This window comes from Mercenaria mercenaria, chromosome 13 (assembly GCF_021730395.1).
Source record: "Mercenaria mercenaria strain notata chromosome 13, MADL_Memer_1, whole genome shotgun sequence".
NCBI classification, from domain to species: Eukaryota; Metazoa; Mollusca; class Bivalvia; order Venerida; family Veneridae; genus Mercenaria; species Mercenaria mercenaria.
This window is the reverse complement of record NC_069373.1, coordinates 6,324,084-6,344,585: the sequence shown is the minus strand read 5'-3', so window position 1 is coordinate 6,344,585 and position 20,502 is coordinate 6,324,084. Positions and strand designations below refer to the sequence as shown.

Genomic DNA, 20,502 nt, shown 5'->3' with positions numbered 1-20,502 from the left:
CATGACCGAGTTTTGAACTTGGCCTAGATATCATCAAGGTGAACGTTTTGACCAATTTTCATGAAGATCTTTTGAAATATATGGCCTCTAGAGAGGTCACAAGGTTTTTCTATTTTTAGACCTACTGACCTAGTTTTTGAAGGCACGTGACCCAGTTTCGAACTTGACCTAGATATCATCAAGATAAACATTCTGACCAACTTTCATAAAGATCCCATGAAAAATGTGACCTCTAGAGTGGTCACAAGGTTTTTCTATTTTTAGACCTACTGACCTAGATTTTGACCGCACGTGACCCAGTTTCGAACTTGACCTAGATATCATCAAGATGAACATTCTGACCAACTTTCATGAAGATCCCATGAAAAATGTGACCTCTAGAGTGGTCACAAGGTTTTTCTTTTTTTAGACCTACTGACCTAGTTTTTGACCGCACGTGACCCAGTTTCGAACTTGACCTAGATATCATCAAGATGAACATTCTGACCAATTTTCATAAAGATCCCATGAAAAATGTGACCTCTAGAGTGGCCACAAGCAAAAAGTTTACGGACGGACGGACGGACGCAGGCACGCACGCACGGACGGACGACGGACACTGCGCGATCACAAAAGCTCACCTTGTCACTTTGTGACAGGTGAGCTAAAAACAAAGTTGCACAACTAAACATGCGTAGTAACATTCCCATTTGCTTGACGACTCTATGTCTAAATATTTTTAAGATACATGCGACACAAACCTCAGATGTCAGACAGACATCTGGTTGAACACAGGCAAGTACTTGCCCACACTTCCACCAGTTTTTGGGGAGGCAAAAAAACGGACATGAAAGTCTCAATAACATGATGAATTATGCCAAGTTTCATTTGGATTGGATGGAAATTGTAGAAATCCAGTACAAAAGGAAATGTGATGGACAGACTTACAGATGGATGTAATTGTACAGAAAAAGTCAAATCTGGAAGTCCCCCATCCTCTCCACCAACAAAAACAACAAAAGCTGTCCATCAGACAGCCAATGCTGGACTATTTGAATTATTGTCCAAGAAGCAGGAAAATATTACCCTAAATGTTAAAACAATCCAGTATCTGCATTAGTTTTGGAGATATTAATTTGCATGCAGAACTTTAACCAGAAGTATTAAGTTCAAAAGAGAACATAATCTGGCCAAAATGCAGGTCAGAGTCATGGGACTTGATCTTATCATCTAGTTTTATAACCCCGAAGACAAATGTGAAGTTTCAATTCAATATCTGCATTTGTTTCTGAGGTAGTAACTTGCATGCAAAACTTTAACCAGGGTTTTCTAAGTCCAAAAGGGGGCATAATTTGCCCAAATACATGTCAGAGTAATGGGACTTGACACAGTGAGGTTGGTAATTCACATAGAAAAAGAAAAAAATTAGTAAGTTTCAAAACTACATGCCTTTAAATGATAGCAGTATGTACTTGCATGCACAACTTTCACCAAGTTGTGACACAGACACCACAACCAAGGTGAGTAGAAGCTTAAAATTAGTGGAGCACAAGTTTTGCAAACACTACTTTAATCACCTCTGGCTTCCAATAAGCATTCACCTACTACTTGCCATAGCCGTCATTTGAGAGCAAACATTTTGCAGTATCACCCAATATGTTAACACTTTGAAATACTTTGAAGTAGGCCTATCTGCCTCAACAGCCACAAACTGCAAACAACATGACAGGATCTGGCAATTTTGAATGATTCAGATACATTTCAGACATAATTATAAGCATTCTGAAATGTTCAAAATATAAATTTCTGTTGGGTCAATATACTCAAAATGTTAAAAGATACTGGTATTCAGACTAGTTTCAGATATTTTAAGAAAAATACTCAGAAAAATATTTTCATGAAGGAAAAGTGTTGGTTTTACCTCCTCACATATCTCTGGAAGAGCGAGAACTTCTGGCGGAATATCTTCTAGGTCTTCTAAGGACATGGTATGAAACCTAAGTTGCAGCAACAGTGGTACAAGGTGCTCCTTCCTTGAGTTTTCATCTACCTTCACCCAGTCTAGAATCAACTGTAAAATATACTGAACATAAATCACCAGTCTATAGTACTATATGACCAATCTATATCTTACAAATGTTTCATGGGCTAAGTCAAAAACTTAAAAATAAAATTGTGAGAATTAATTTCTGATGTCATGCAATGAAAAAAATATTGAACGATTTACTGGTCAATAGTCAAAACTACTGACTAGCAAGTCATTCAATAAGCATAATACATAATGTATAATGGACATTACAATATTAAATGTCAACATAGACTTTATATTATTTAGAAACAAAATTAATTAATCTAACAATCACTGAAGGTTTAAAAACCTCTATCGTTAATTAGTTCTTCTCACATGGGAACAGTTAATCTTTCTAGTTTCATCATGGAATTTCTAACATAAAAACACTATAAATAATTTATATCTTGTTTTCATCTGTGGTTTGTTTTGTCCACACATAAATTGTATTAACTTGGACCAATATACATGGTATTCCCTTTAGTTCATCGCTATTTCTAGATTAATTTATATATCAAGCCCTGACTTTTCATGCTACAATTCGGAAGTCCTTGTGTTTTTACACTGTTAACAATGTTTTACCTAAAGCTGTGGTTTTCCATGTGGTAACCCATACAAATCTTTCACACTGTTAACCATGTTTTACCTAAAGCTGTGGTTTTCAATATGGTAACCCATATGAATCTTTCACACTGTTAACCATGTTTTACCTAAAGCTGTGGTTTTCCATGTGGTAACCCATATGAATCTTAAACACTATTAACCATGTTTTTACCTAAAGCTGTGGTTTTCAATGTGGTAACCCATACGGATCTTTCATACTGTTAACCATGTTTTACCTAAAGCTGTGGTTTTCCATGTGGTAACCTATACGAATCTTTCACACTGTTAACCATGTTTTACCTAATGCTGTGGTTTTCCATGTGGTAACCCATAGGGATCGTTCACACTGTTAACCATGTTTTACCTAAAGCTGTAGTTTTCTATGTGGTTACCCATATGGATCTTTCACACTGTTAACCATGTTTTACCCAAAGCTGTGGTTTTCCATGTGGTAACCCAAACAAACACTGTTACCCATTTTTTACCTGAAGCCTTTGTCTTCCATGTGGTAACCTTTTTGTTTTTACTTTAAAAGCCCCCGAGTTCCAATGTGGTCATGGCTACACATATTGATTTTCTAAGCTATACCAATTTTGCACCTCTATCCCTTGTTTTCCATACGGTTACCTATTTTCAACTAAAAGCCCCGATTGCCCATGTGGTTATATCCATATTGATTTTCTATGCTGTTACCAATTTTTTACCAAAGCACTTGTTTTCCATGTTTTTACCCAATTTTTAACCATAAAGCCTGTTTTCTATTCTGTTACCCATTTTTGATCTAAAGCCCTTATCCATGCTGTTATAAGTGTTACCCCATTTTTACCTAATGTCCTAATTGTTCATGTCATAACCAAATATTAAATTCCTGATTCTCCATGCAACATCGATTTTGTACCACCTCGTGTGTCTGGTGGTAGTGCAACCACTCTGAGTGCAAGAGGTTGTAGATTCGCCCCCTGGTTGTATCATACCAAAGGCATGAAGAATGGTACTAGTATTTTTCTCGCTTGGTGCTCAGCAATAAGTGGATTGTGCAAGGACTAGTCAGCCTGGGGTCAGTGTAATGACTGGGTGCGGTATCATGTCAACCATGAACAACTTCAACAAGCATATTAATTTATACCTAAATCTCTGATTATTTCATGCATTTACTATTTTTACAAATCTAAAAATCAGCCAAAACATTATGAATTATCCATATTAAGTAAATGTGTGAAATCTATGAACTTTGCATGGATAAATTTACCTGTAGAAGAAAGATTTCAGACACCTCAACATACATGTACTCCATAAGGAATTGAAGCAACAAATCTGCTGAACACGTCTGTAGGAAAGTCTCTTTCTCTAGAAGCGCTGGAAGATTCTGACCAAAGTACTTGAAAATTTCCCATCTTAAATCTCCTAGTGAAAACTTGTCAGCTAAATGCATTGTGAGTTGATAGTCTATCAAACTTAAATGGCGAATCATGTAATCGCAACAGATGTCTAAAATCCATTGGACATGAAAAAATCTAGCAGCTTCTAAAATATCTGGAACTATTTTGGCTTCTACAGTCACATGACCATGGTAAAAGTAGTCCAACATGGCTCCAAAACCTTCTGGACTAATTTCTTTCAGATCTATCACCGTTTCATCTTTCTCTTTCATTTGATGACTAAACATAGCTGCAAAGTAATCACTTGCATCTGCAAGGACCTTTTTATGTCCTTTGAAGTTTGATTTTCCCACAGTTAGCTTCACATCACATTTATAGTCATACATTTTAGCATTTACTTTTTTGTAGTCATTATTTATATATTTCAATTTGTCTTCCGAAATATATATAAAATCTAGTGGTGATTTCTCTTCAGCCACTTCACCCTCGGCCTCATACACTGCGTTCCCATTGATCAATTGCTGCCCAGTTGCCATACTGAGATTCAATTCAGTTATTAGATCTGAAATAAGATTTATATAAAAAACCATTAAAAGACTATAATTCACATCCATGCAGTCTGATCATGATCTGCACTGTTCGCCATTCAGTCAGTATCTTTTTGGTAAGCACCCCTTTTAACAGTCAATGGTACTGTCCAAACTTAAAGATGGACAAGTTCACTATAGAAATTTAACTGGGTAAGGGTAAGTAAGTGTCTTGGTGTTTGATATATTGATCACACTGACACCTGATTGCACAAGAAAATTAGCTGTTTTGATTGTTATTTTGTTTAGACAACAATTCAAGAATGATTTGTGTTCCTGTATATTTTGAATGTTTATGAATTCAGTGAAAAACTGACTTTAAGTTTAAACTTTGTTCATTTCTCTGTATACAACACTGTGAACACAAATGTGTTTAAGTCTTAACACAGTAGGCATATTTCAATAATATATAGTTTTTTCACAGAGCACATTTTTCATTGGTTGCCCAGACCAAAATGTGTAGAACATAAAAATTTAATGACTACAACAAAGAAAATTTGTTTGTTTAATATTTTCAACTTATTAACAGTAAAAGTAAAAGTACAAAACTTCCCATTGACTTAAATTTAATAGTAGCAAATATTCATATTGGTACATCAGTCTGTATTAAAGAAATTTTGCAGAGCTGTCTGTAGCTATATAATAAATATTCATGCAAAGTTTCATTACTCTTTATGGTTATTAACAACAGTACAAAAAGAATATTTAGCATATTAGAGTATAAGGTTTCAATGAATATTTCAGGACCTGTACCTTCATATTCACTCATGACTTTGATCTTATACTTAACCAAACAAATATGAGCCGTGCCATGAGAAAACCAACATAGTGGGTGTGCGACCAGCATGGATACAGACCAGCCTGCGCATCCGCGCAGTCTGGTCAGGATCCATGCTGTTCGCTAACAGTTTCTCTAATTGCAATAGACTTTGAAAGCGAACAGCATGGATCCTGACCAGACTGCGCGGATGCGCAGGCTGGTCTGGATCCATGCTGGTCGCACACCCACTATGTTGGTTTTCCCATGGCAAGGCTCATATCCTCTATTCAATAAAAAAAGGCTTACCTTAAGTAACTTTTAACCCTAAATAACTTATTTAACCTTTAATTCATCAACCAGTTGAGACTGAAAAATGTCCACAATTTTTGAATGACATCATTTGGTTGCTCAGACGACCCTGAGGCATTTAGGTGGAGGTACATTTATCTTAGCTCATTTATCAGTTGTCTGTACTTACTTTCTCATATTTTAGGTTCTGCAGGGTACAGTGAAATCATGGTTTCAGCAAAATGGCTGTTTCATTGAGACCAGTGAGACACAAGTTGCTGGATTTTTTTAGGGGACCGTGAAATCATGGCTCCCATTAAAAGACTTTTTTGTTTGTTTGTTTTGGGTCGATCTGTGCTCTCTCTATTGAGCTAAGTGGATAGTCTCCATAAAAAGGCTTAGTATGGGTATTCCCTATTCCCTGAGACTTACAATTTATTTTTTTCAATTACTTTAAAAACACAGTTTTTGCAAAGCGGTTAAAATTTCATTGAGACACAAACTTGTGTATATTTTTGATTTTATAAGAATAAACAAGTCTTTTGATTTGTTTTTCAAGAAAAGCAGTCCACTCAAAAGCAACATCGCATGACAAATGCCCTCTGATAATGCTTGATAAAATCAAATCAAAAAGTCCAAAAAGGGGCATAACTCTGGAAATATTGCAGGTAGAGTTACATAAACTTCCACAATGACATAAATTATCACTTTGAGCAAATGCAGCAAGTTTCAATTGAATATTTCAAGTAATAAAGAAGATATTGGACTTCATAAAAAACTTAACCATTGCAGATGCTGATGCCAAGGCAAGTGCATTATATATATATCCCTCCCTATTCTTCTGTCAACCTAAAACAAGAGGACCATGATGGTCCTGAATCGCTCACCTATCCCCACATGACCCAGTGTTGAACTGAGTATGACATCATTATTTCTATTATTTGACATAGTGACCTAGTTTTTGAGCACATGTGACCTAGATATCATCAAGATGAAAAATTCTGACCAATTTTCATGAAGATCCACTGAAAAATATGACCTCTAGGGAGGTCACAAGGTTTTTCTATTATTTGACCTAATGACCTAGTTTTTGAAGGCAAGTGACCTACTTTTGAACTTGACCTAGATATCATCAAGATGAACATTCTCACCAATTTTCATGAAATATCTCATGAAAAATATGGCCTCTAGAGAGGTCACAAGGTTTTTCTATTTTTCGACCTACTGACCTAGTTTTTGACCGCACATGACCCAGTTACGAACTTGACCTAGATATCATCAAGCTGAACACTCTCATCAATTTTCATGAAGATCCATTGAGAAATATGGCCTCTAGAGACGTCACAAGGTTTTTCTATTTTTAGACCTACTGACCTAGTTTTTGACCGCACCTGACCCAGTTTCGAATCTGACCTAGATATCATCAAGATGAACATTCTGATCAATTTTCATGAAGATCTCTTGAAAATATGGCCTCTAGAGAGGTCACAGGGTTTTTCTATTTTTAGATCTACTGACCTAGTTATTGACCGCACGTGACCCAGTTTCGATCTAGACCTAAATATCATCAAGGTGAACATTCTCACCAATTTTCATAAAGATCCCATGACAAATATTGCCTCTAGAGAGGTCACAAAGTTTTTCTATTTTCAGACCTACTGACCTAGTTTTTGAATGCACGTGACCCAGTTTCAAACTTAACCTAGATATCATCAAGGTGAACATTCTGACCAATTTTCATGAAGATCCATTGAGAAATATGGCCTCTAGAGAGGTCACAAGGTTTTTCTATTTTTAGATCTACTGACCTAGTTTTTGACCCCATGTGACCCATTTTCGAACTTGACCTAGATATCATCAAGTTGAACATTCTCACCAATTTTCATGAAGATCCATTGAGAAATAAGGCCTCTAGAGAGGTCACAAGGTTTTTCTATTTTTAGATCTACTGACCTAGTTTTTGACCCCACGTGACCCAGTTTCGAACTTGACCTAGATATCATCAAGGTAAACACTCTGACCAATTTTCATTAAGATCTCATGAAAAATATGGCCTCTAGAGAGGTCACAAGGTTTTTCTATTTTTAGACCTACTGACCTAGTTTTTGACCGCATATGACCCAGTTTCGAACTTGACCTAGATATCATCAAGATGAACATTCTGACCAACTTTCATAAAGATCCCATGAAAAATGTGACCTCTAGAGTGGTCACAAGCAAAAGTTTACGCACGCACGGACGGACTAACGCACGGACGGACGACGGACGCCACGCGATCACAAAAGCTCACCTTGTCACTTTGTGACAGGTGAGCTAAAAAGAGGCAAACACAGAAAAACAATATGAGCATGTTAACTTGAATAACTTCATCCTGATGACAGATACCAAGTCCAGTTTGATCTAAATGAAACTGTTAGAGGAGCTGAGTACATAATTATGGTAGAGATGAAGATGTAATATGGCTAGGTCCAAAAAGGGCCATAACTTTAAAAAAATCAGACATTAAAATGTCCCAATATTACGCACATGTCCAATTCATGTTAACAATTATAACACATTTTCATTTGAATAGGATCGAGACTGTAGGAGTTGATTACGCAAGCAAGTGTGAAGAATTACTGGGTGGACAGTTCAAACATTATATCCCTCACTGGTCTTTGACAATGGGGGCATAAAAAAACTACCAACAAGCATCAAGTTTTCCTACTAATGAATTTTAAATATCAAAAGTTCTGTACATTGATCTGCACACTATAAAATTTAGTTACTGACAATAATGATCATTGTGCACTGTGCAGACTGCGGCAACAATATATACTTCATTGATCAATTCTGACTAACACTGCATCAAGGTCGTTAAACTGCAGCATAATGGAAACACATGACCATAATCCAATCAATAGCTGGTTGGAAGGAAAAAAGAGTATATGTATACATGTATGTTGGAGACAATTTTTGACAGTAAAAGAAACCCTGGCAGCCAGTATAAATAAAATTAAGTTGGTGAAGAAATATTGTAGATTATTTTAAACCCTCTCTAGTAATATTGCAACCTTGGAAAAACAAAGTTATGTGGGATGATGTTCCGTACCACTGTCCAGTTGTTTAAACCCGCAACCTCCTGACTGAGCAGACAACACCCACACTATCAGAACACCGATCCCCTTCCAGTTATACACATATTTATCATCTGGTGATCTAAATAGCCTAAAGAAAACAATTAGTCATTTCTGTCTACCTTTATTTTTTTGTTAAGTCTGCCATTCATTTGAAGTCTTAAGCCATCTTAAGGTCTCAAGTATTTTTGTAAAGTGCACAAATATTAAACTGCCTTATACAAAACAGCAGGATAAAGACTAGGAAATCAATAACACCAAATCATGTCATAAAATAACGTAGGCGAACCATAAATACGGTGATTCGACAACAAGATTAGACTTTAGAATGTATTTTAAAGCTGCCTACATTAAATTTTCTTCATGCTGGTTAAACAATTCTCATATAAAACATTCCATGATTGTGTTATATATTACCATATATCTTTACATTTAGAACCCTGTGAAGTGTAACTTAAAGGCTCCTACGGTTAATGGTTTAACATTATACACTTCAGTGATGTTCATTAAGATATTTCATTTACCAACCTCATTTTTCAAAAGGGGAAGATACATATATACAATAGGTAGTAAAATAGGAACATGCAAGTGTAACAGGTATTGTAACTTGTAACGTACAAGGGGGAGATGCAATTGTAACAGTTACTGTCATGTAAAAGGGGAAGATGCAAGTGTAACAGTTACTGTAACGTAAAAGGGGAAGATGCAAGTGTAACAGTCATTGTAACTTGTAACATAAAACAGATGCAAGTGTAATAGTTATTGTAACTTGTAAATGTGAAGATGTAAGTAAAAAGATATTATAACTTTACAGTGAAAAGTCAGATGCAAGTGTAATAGGCAGGCATGGTAACTTGACTAGTAAAACGAATAGATGCAAGCATAACATTTATTGCAACTTGTTAAGTAAAAGGGTGAGATGCTAGTGTAAAATTAATTGTAACTTGTAAAGTAGAAGATGCAAGAGTTAGTTATTGTAACTTGTACTGTAAATGAGAAGATGGAGTGTATTAGTTATTTTAACTTACAGATTAGTACAGCAGTATAGAATCCAGAAACACTGCTTTGACAGATTAACTGACAGCTGTTACGCAACTGAAATACTGTTGAAAAAAGGTGCTAAGACCAAACATTTGCTGTAAGTTAAAACTGTAACATGGTGTAATAAGTTACATAAAAGTTTGACAAGGCTATAGATTCTTTTATTGCAATGTAAATACTAATATTAAATCTTTTTTATTTTATTTATATTTTTACTAAATTATGGATTAAACTTGTAATGTGAGAATAAAAAATCCAAATAGTTATAAAATGGATATAAACTGAATAGGAATGGATGACTAAGATCAAAGGTGACATTTAACACCACAGTTTTACACATCAGGAAGTGCACTTAGTGGTGAAAATGACACAGTAATTGTAACAATTGTAAGGTAATTTGCTTTTAGAGTTTACAAATATCTCCACCTTCAATGTCATCTTACATTTATTCAAGTTATTTACATCTGTAATGAAGAAAATAGGAGTAAATCTGCTGAAAGAACAGACCAAATCTTCAGTATTTGGTTTGTCCTCATTATTACGCTGATAGTGAAACAAGTTCTATAACTTAAACTTGTCTTGATATCTCATTCCTAACAGTATTCATCAAAATGTAAGTATGGAATGTAATGGCAGTCTGATTTCCGACTGCCACTGACAAATTTTGTATATAGGTGTAAAAATGTAAACGTATAGAGTTTGAATTGCATCCCTTTATACAGTTACTGGTTCCATTCAGTTATCAACGGTTAGTTAAAGTTGGACAAAATGTTTGCGACTCACTTTTGCAAACAAACAGCATATAGTATCTACAGTGTCAAAAACTACCATGTAAAGCATAAAAAATCTGGTATGTTAGAAAGTATACCCAACCGGCCTACACACCTCCCTCCTTGATGATCTAATGTCATATATTAGGCTTTAATGAATTAATTGCTTGATTACCCATTCGTGATTTTCATGTCAGCTTAAACCTTTCAATTATTTTTCTATATATTATTTTTTTGTAAAAATAATAGATCTATTTGTATAGTTGTTTTACCACCCATTAAATTAACTGTGTATATTTTGTTTTTCATATTTTGTGTTAACATAGTACAGGGTGCTATTAAACAATGAAAATAAAAAAATCCTTTACCACCTCCCCTTTCTTATGATAATTTAGCAACACCTCCCATTTCTTCAGAAATATTTGCATGATAATCTAGCAGTTAATTTATAATGGCCTTATCATTATTTTACTACAACAATTAAGGAAACATCCTTTTCAGTACTTTATACATGTGCATTGATTAAAAATAAAATGCAGCAATAGACTTCAGTGTTATTTTAATCTTTATAGTATACATACATATTATGTGCATAATTAGACACATATTTATAAATAAATTTACATATTCATATCCAATATACATACAATAATGCACTTTAAGTCAATGCATAAATTTATAAACACTTCTAAATTTTAAGAAAAACCATTGTATCGAAACTTATATGCATACTGTTAGGACATAAACATAAAATAACCTTACCAATAACTTGCTATCAAATCCTAAATAAATATCCAGTCTTGATCACTGCCATATACAGTGTGATCACCTTAAAGTCCCTCGTTCACGTTTTTCGCTGTTTGCCAAGTGAAAGCTCAATACATCAGTGTGACACTCCTGTTAAACCTGCAGCAATAATACAGTGTTTACGTTAATCATAGTATACCAGTCAGAAATAACATTCAGGCGCGATACTTTATCATTTATATACCACCACACAGGTACAGGTAAAAACACAAAATGCAAATAAGTCTACATTTCATATTAAAACATATGTAAACATTTCATTTAAGGCTATATCAAATTAGATCTCTGTTTAAATAGCGTCCTAGGGACAGTCTGAGCAAAAAAATATTTTTAAATAATGAAAGAACAGTTATATTATGAAAAAATGAAAGTATTTATTCAGTTATATGCTTAAATCGTTTCCTTTTTAAGGTACTACCTTTGTTATCCTAGGTTTTAATTTTTTTCTGCAATTTGCTTTAAATATATAACACAATCAAACCTGTATTAAGAACCCAGCAATGAAAGTGACACAATCTGACTGCTTAAATTAGGACAAGTTGAAAGTGGACCTAAAAGTAAACTTGGGAAGTTAACTGACTGGCTGCTCAAGGCAAGAGACTCCTAAATACAAGTAGAAACTAAGACAGGTTAAATATTACCCTGCTAAATTTCTAAAATGGACTGGTCTATCGTTCAGGTTTGGCAATACCATTTATTATTCAAAGGGGTGTTCACTGAAATTTACTAACTGAATAGCGAACAGTGCAGACCATGATTAGCCTGTACGGATGTGCAGGCTAATCTTGGTCTGCACTGGTCGCAAAGGCAGAATAACTTGCCGCCAGCAGGCTAAAGGTTAAATATTAGGTATAGATAAGTTTTCATAGTTATACTTAAAGTCAGTCAGAGAAAAGCCATGTTAAACAAGCGCTGTACATAAGACAGCACACTTGACTTTTCTCACTGCTTGACTCTGAATTAGAGCTTTGCCAGTAAAAACTTTATAAGACTTTAACCAAAAAATTCTAAGTTAAAAAGGGGCATAACTCTGTCAAAATTCAAACAGAGTCATGGGGATTGTTTCTCATGGCACAGAATTTAATAGTAAATAACTATTTTAAGTTTCAAGTCAAAAGCTTTAATAGTAACAGAGATATTTCACTTTATCAAAAACTTTTAAAAAATTCTAAGTTAAAAAGGGGCATAAGTCTGTAAAAATTCAATCAGAGTTATGGGGACTGTTTCTCCTGGTGTAGACTTTGATAGTAAATAACTATTTTAAGTTCAAGTCAAAAGCTTTGATAGTAACAGAGAAATTTGACTTTATCAAAAACTTATCGAAAAGTCGAGCTAAATAAGCATGCTTAAAAAACTGAGAACAAGTTTTCTTTTGTTATAGATCTAGCCATCTATTTCATTAATTTTTACTGTTTTCTAAATTGGTAAATGTATTTTAGATAACATTTTATTATTACCTATAGATGCCTTTCCTTGTGTAAAAAAATGTTATAGATACAAAAGATTCATCAACACAATTTTAGTGCCTGCCTAAAAGGTAAAAAAAGACAAAACAATGGAAATGTTAAAACATAGATCAACTCAGGTATGTATGACCAGTAAACTGTAATGCTTGAACATAGAAACAGTGTAACTTTATTTAAAATGAACTACCTGTTGTTAAAATTTTATGGAGAATTTATCACCTACAAAATTCCTCATATGATTTTATTGCAGTAAAAATTCTGAATGCTGCTTAAACACATTTTGTACAAGAGAATGCAATCATTGTTGATGTTGACCAGCATGCATATGTTTCTGCATAATATATTTCTATAATCAAGGTGTGTTAATGTGAAGGTGTATCGCGTCATGCAAATATGCACATTAAACTCGCATGACATTTGAATAATGTGTTGGTAGTAAAAGATAAATCAAACACAGTGATGCACTTTTGTTAATAGCAATGCATTATAAATGCAAACACTCCTATTTAACTTCACATCAATGCATGATCGTGGTGGTGGGCATGACTGGGTGGAGAAGTGAGGTGGGGGATCGGTACAACTTTGCATGTTGATAAATATTCATGGAAGGTCTGAAAAAAAAAAAAAATTAAAACAGGAATGAAAAAAAAAACAAGAGGGCCATGATGGCCCTATATCGCTCACCTGTTATCATTGCACTTGAGGACAAGAAGGTCCTCAGAAAAAATATCTAAGTCCAAAAGGACAGGAACAACAAAGGGAAGAAATTTAACCAAAAAGAAAAAAAAATCTTACAAGGTATAGATATGTTAAAATACACCTAAAAATTGGAGGTACCATCCATGTTGTACCACAGACAACTGGTCTCGTGTTTTCCCTACGGCCAATAATAAACAAGAGGACCATGATGGTCCTGAATCGCTCACCTCTTTCCACATGACCCAGTTTTGAGTATGACGTCGTTTTTTCTATTATTTGACATAGTGACCTAGTTTTTCAGCTCATGTGACCCAGTTTTGAACTTGACCTAGATATTATCAAGATTAACATTCTGACCAATTTTCATGAAAATCCATTGAAAAATATGGTCTCTAGAGAGGTCACAAGGTTTTTCTATTATTTGACCTATTGACCTAGTTTTCGAAGGTACGTGACCCTGTTTTGACCTTTACCTAGATATCATCAAGGTGAACATTCTCACTAATTTTCATGAAGATCTCATGAAAAATATGGCCTCTAGAGAGGTCACAAGGTTTTTCTATTTTTATACCTACTGGCCTAGTTTTTGACCGCACGTGACCCAGTTTCGAAATTGACCTAGATATCATCAAGGTGAACATTCAGATCAATTTTCATGAAGATCCATTGAAAAATATGGCCTCTAGAGAGGTCAAAAGATTTTTATAATTTTAGACCTACTGACCTAGTTTTTGACCGTAGTTGACCCAGTTTCAAACTTGACCTAGATATCATCAAGATGAACATTCAGACCAACTTTCATACAGATCCCATGAAAAGTATGGCCTCTAGAGAGGTCACAAGGTTTTTTTATTATTTGACCTACTGACCTAGTTTTTTAAGGCACGTGACCCAGTTTCAAACCTGACCTAGATATCATCAAGATGAACATTCTGACCAATTTTTATGGAGATCCATTCACAAGTATGACCTCTAGACAGGTCACAAGGTTTTTATTAACCAGGTTTTCGTTGAAAACCTGAGTTATTAGATTGGGGTAGATGTCGGTCGGTCGGGCGGGCGGGCGGTCGGGCGGTGGCGGTGGCTTTTAACTTCCCTTAGTTGTAACTTATATTGTAACTTTTTTATAATTGACCGTAGGGAAAAACCAAGACCACTTTTCTGTGGTACAACATAGTTGTTACTTTCTAATTTTAGGTGTATTTTAAGGTATCTCTACCTGGTAAGGAGTTTTTTTGTGGACTTAGAAAAACAAAAGAATTACAATGATTACTAAACAACCACAATATTAAAATTACATCTGCAAATACAGGTGCTAGAGTAAAGAAATTTGCTGTGACGGGCGTATATTGTGACATTTTGTCACTCTTGTTTATTCTTATGAAAAGTGTTGAAAACCTGGTTTCGTGGCATTGTCGCATTTCTTGTTCTATTTTTAGACCTACTGACCTAGTTTTTGACCGCACATGACCCTGTTTTGAACTTGACCTAGATACCATCAAGATGAACATTCAGACCAATGTTCATACAGATCCCATGAAAAATATGGCCTCTAGAGAGGTCACAAGGTTTTTCCATTATTTGACCTACTGACCTAGTTTTTGACGGCACGTGACCCACTTTAGAACTTGGCCTAGATATCATCAAGACGAACATTCAGACCAACTTTCATACAGATCCCATGAAAAATATGGCCTCTAGAGAGGTCACAAGGTTTTTCAGTTATTTGACCTTCTGACCTAGTTTTTGATGGCATGTGACCCACTTTTGAACTTGACCTAGATATCATCAAGGTGAACATTCTGACCAATTCATGAAGATCTCATGAAATATATGGCCTCTAGAGAGGTCACAAGGTTTTTCTATTATTTGACCTACTGACCTAGTTTTTGAGGGCACGTGACCCAGTTTCGAACTTGACCTAGATATCATCAAGGTGAATGTTCTGACCAATTTTCATGAAGATCTTGTGAAATATATGGTCTCTAGAGAGGTCACAAGGTTTTTCTATTTTTAGACCTACTGACCTAGTTTTTGACGGCACGTGACCCAGTTTCGAACTTGACGTAGATATCATCAAAGTGAATGTTCTGACCAATTTTCACGAAGATTTTTTGAAATATATGGCCTCTAGAGAGGTCACAAGGTTTTTCTATTTTTAGACCTACTGACCTAGTTTTTGAAGGCACGTGACCCAGTTTCGAACTTGACCTAGATTTCATCAAGGTGAACATTCTGACCAATTTTCATGAAGATCTTGTGAAATATATGGCCTCTACAGAGGTCACAAGGTTTTTCTATTTTTAGACCTACTGACCTAGTTTTTGAAGGCACGTGACCCAGTTTCGAACTTGACCTAGATATCATCAAGATGAACACTCTGACCAACTTTCATAAAGATCCCATGAAAAATGTGACCTCTAGAGTGGTCACAAGCAAAAGTTTACGGACGGATGCACGGACGGACGACGGACACCGCGCGATCACAATAGCTCACCTTGTCACTTTGTGACAGGTGAGCTAAAAAGTTACTAAAAATAAGCTATTTATAGTAACGTAAAAGGGAAGTAATAAAAAAAAAAAAATATTGTAAGTGGACAAAAGAAGGATCTACCAAATAAATCTGTTGACATAAATAAAATTTCAGATCAGTATCTTCATTAGTTATGGAGATATAACAATTTTAATTTAAAATAAAGGGAGGTAATTTGACATAAAATCAGTCTATAGTTATCTACCCTGATTGTCTCAGTCCAACTAATAACAACAATGAAATTTCAAATAAGTCCTGTAAGTACTTACTGATATAAATCCATTTTGATTACAATCAGGGGAGGTAATCAGATATAAAATAACTGGAACCTATGATTGGATCTGATTTGTCATGGAATCCAAGATTTATTGTTGTTGAAGACATTTTGGAAGTTTGTATCAAATAAAACCATAAATGAAGTCTCTATATGGCTGCAAAAGCCAAAATAGCCAATTTTGGACCTTTAAGGGGCCATAACTCTGGAACCCATAATGGAATTTGACCAGTTCAAAAAAGGAACCAAGACCTTGTGGTGATACAAGTTGTGTACAAGTTTGGTTAAAATCAAATCATAAATGAAGCTGCTATTGTGCAGACAAGGTCAAAATAGCTAATTTTGGCCCTTTCAGGGGCCATAACTCTGGAACCCATTATGGAATCTAGCCGGTTCAAGAAAGGAACCAAGATCTTATGGTGACACAAGTTTTGTGCAAGTTTGATTAAATTCAAATCATAAATGAAGCTGCTATTGTGCAGACAAGGTCAAAATAGCTAATTTTGGCCCTTTCAGGGGCCATAACTCTAGAACCCATACAGGAATCTCGCCAGTTCAAGAAAGGAACCAAGATCTTATGGTGATACTAGCTGTGTGCAAGTTTGGTTAAAATAAAATCATAAATGAAGCTGCTATTGTGCAGACAAGGTCAAAATAGCTAATTCTGGCCCTTTCAGGGGCCATAACTCTGGAACCCATAACGGAATCTGGCCAGTTCAAGAAAGGAACCAAAATCTTATGGTGATACAAGTTGTGTGCCAGTTTGGTAAAAATCAAATCATAAATGAAGCTGCTAATGTGCAGACAAGGTCAAAATAGCTAATTTTGGCCCTTTCAGGGACCATAACTCTGAAACCCATAATGGGATCTGGCCAGTTCAAGAAAGGAACCGAGATCTTATGGTGATACAAGTTGTGTGCAAGTTTGGTTAAAATAAAATCATAAATGAAACCACTATCGTGCAGACAAGAAATTGTTGACGCACGGACGGACGGACGCACAGACGACGGACGAAGGGTGATCACAAAAGCTCACCTTGTCACTATGTGACAGGTGAGCTAAAAAACAAGAGGACCATGATGGTCCTGAATCGCTCACCTCTTCCCACATGACCCAGTTTTGAGTATGACGTCGTTTTTTCTATTATTTGACATAGTGACCTAGTTTTTGAGCGCATGTGACCCAGTTTTGAATTTGACCTAGCTATTATCAATATAAAAATTCTGACCAGTGTTCATGAAGATCCATTGAAAAATATGGTCTCTACAGAGGTCAAAAGGTTTTTCTATTATTTGACCAATTGACCTAGTTTTCGAAGGTACATGACCCTGTTTTGAACTTTACCTAGATATCATCGAGGTGAACATTCTCACTAATTTTCATGAAGATCTCATGAAATATATGGCCTCTAGAGAGGTCACAAGGTTTTTCTATTTTAATACCTACATGCCTAGTTTTTGACCGCACGTGACCCAGTTTCAAAACTGACCTAGATATCATCAAGTTGAACATTTAGATTAATTTTCATGAAGATCCATTGAAAAATATGGCCTCTAGAGAGATCAAAAGATTTTAATAATTTTAGACCTACTGACCTAGTTTTTGACCCAGTTTCAAACTTGACCTAGATACCATCAAGATGAACATTTAGACCAACTTTCATACAGATCCCATGAAAAGTATGGCCTCTAGAGAGGTCACAAGGTTTTTCTATTTTTAGACCTACTGACCTAGTTTTTGAAGGCACGTGACCCAGTTTCGAACTTGACCTAGATTTCATCAAGGTGAACATTCTGACCAATTTTCATGAAGATCTTGTGAAATATATGGCCTCTACAGAGGTCACAAGGTTTTTCTATTTTTAGACCTACTGACCTAGTTTTTGAAGGCACGTGACCCAGTTTCGAACTTGACCTAGATATCATCAAGATGAACATTCTGACCAACTTTCATAAAGATCCCATGAAAAATGTGACCTCTAGAGTGGTCACAAGCAAAAGTTTACGGACGGATGCACGGACGGACGACGGACACCGCGCGATCACAATAGCTCACCTTGTCACTTTGTGACAGGTGAGCTAAAAAGTTACTAAAAATAAGCTATTTATAGTAACGTAAAAGGGAAGTAATAAAAAAAAAAATATTGTAAGTGGACAAAAGAAGGATCTACCAAATAAATCTGTTGACATAAATAAAATTTCAGATCAGTATCTTCATTAGTTATGGAGATATAACAATTTTAATTTAAAATAAAGGGAGGTAATTTGACATAAAATCAGTCTATAGTTATCTAACCTGATTGTCTCAGTCCAACTAATAACAACAATGAAATTTCAAATATGTCCTGTAAGTACTTACTGATATAAATCCATTTTGATTACAATCAGGGGAGGTAATCAGATATAAAATAACTGGAACCTATGATTGGATCTGATTTGTCATGGAATCCAAGATTTATTGTTGTTGAAGACATTTTGGAAGTTTGTATCAAATAAAACCATAAATGAAGTCTCTATATGGCTGCAAAAGCCAAAATAGCCAATTTTGGACCTTTAAGGGGCCATAACTCTGGAACCCATAATGGAATTTGACCAGTTCAAAAAAGGAACCAAGACCTTGTGGTGATACAAGTTGTGTACAAGTTTGGTTAAAATCAAATCATAAATGAAGCTGCTATTGTGCAGACAAGGTCAAAATAGCTAATTTTGGCCCTTTCAGGGGCCATAACTCTGGAACCCATTATGGAATCTAGCCGGTTCAAGAAAGGAACTGAGATCTTATGGTGACACAAGTTTTGTGCAAGTTTGATTAAATTCAAATCATAAATGAAGCTGCTATTGTGCAGACAAGGTCAAAATAGCTAATTTTGGCCCTTTCAGGGGCCATAACTCTAGAACCCATACAGGAATCTCGCCAGTTCAAGAAAGGAACCAAGATCTTATGGTGATACTAGCTGTGTGCAAGTTTGGTTAAAATAAAATCATAAATGAAGCTGCTATTGTGCAGACAAGGTCAAAATAGCTAATTCTGGCCCTTTCAGGGGCCATAACTCTGGAACCCATAACGGAATCTGGCCAGTTCAAGAAAGGAACCAAAATCTTATGGTGATACAAGTTGTGTGCCAGTTTGGTAAAAATCAAATCATAAATGAAGCTGCTAATGTGCAGACAAGGTCAAAATAGCTAATTTTGGCCCTTTCAGGGACCATAACTCTGAAACCCATAATGGGATCTGGCCAGTTCAAGAAAGGAACCGAGATCTTATGGTGATACAAGTTGTGTGCAAGTTTGGTTAAAATAAAATCATAAATGAAACCACTATCGTGCAGACAAGAAATTGTTGACGCACGGACGGACGGACGCACAGACGACGGACGAAGGGTGATCACAAAAGCTCACCTTGTCACTATGTGACAGGTGAGCTAAAAAAACAAGAGGACCATGATGGTCCTGAATCGCTCACCTCTTCCCACATGACCCAGTTTTGAGTATGACGTCGTTTTTTCTATTATTTGACATAGTGACCTAGTTTTTGAGCGCATGTGACCCAGTTTTGAATTTGACCTAGCTATTATCAATATAAAAATTCTGAGCAGTGTTCATGAAGATCCATTGAAAAATATGGTCTCTACAGAGGTCAAAAGGTTTTTCTGTTATTTGACCTATTGACCTAGTTTTCGAAGGTACATGACCCTGTTTTGAACTTTACCTAGATATCATCGAGGTGAACATTCTCACTAATTTTCATGAAGATCTCATGAAATATATGGCCTCTAGAGAGGTCACAAGGTTTTTCTATTTTTATACCTACAGGCCTAGTTTTTGACCGCACGTGACCCAGTTTCAAAACTGACCTAGATATCATCAAGTTGAACATTTAGATTAATTTTCATGAAGATCCATTGAAAAATATGGCCTCTAGAGAGATCAAAAGATTTTAATAATTTTAGACCTACTGACCTAGTTTTTGACCCAGTTTCAAACTTGACCTAGATACCATCAAGATGAACATTTAGACCAACTTTCATACAGATCCCATGAAAAGTATGGCCTCTAGAGAGGTCACAAGGTTTTTTTATTATTTGACCTACTGACCTAGGTTTTTTAAGGCACGTGACCCAGTTTCAAACTGA

The 20,502-nt window shown here is 35.5% G+C and overlaps 1 protein-coding gene across 2 annotated transcripts in view; it reads right to left on the bottom strand.

The window, feature by feature from the left end:
• Positions 1 to 20,502, bottom strand: part of LOC123530020 (kelch-like protein 26) — a 39,762-nt gene that overhangs the window by 13,815 nt on the left and 5,445 nt on the right. Inside the window, exons 1-4 of one of the 2 annotated variants that reach the window (XM_045310702.2) lie at positions 13,052 to 13,182; positions 11,354 to 11,497; positions 3,900 to 4,591; positions 1,901 to 2,050 (exon numbers count right to left, since the gene is read on the bottom strand). In XM_045310702.2, coding sequence (XP_045166637.2) covers positions 1,901 to 2,050; positions 3,900 to 4,565 — 816 coding nt within the window. In that variant the 5' untranslated portion in view covers positions 4,566 to 4,591; positions 11,354 to 11,497; positions 13,052 to 13,182. Of the gene's footprint in view, positions 1 to 1,900; positions 2,051 to 3,899; positions 4,592 to 11,353; positions 11,498 to 13,051; positions 13,183 to 20,502 lie in introns of those variants that run through there. The other variant, XM_045310703.2, reaches the window with a different exon arrangement.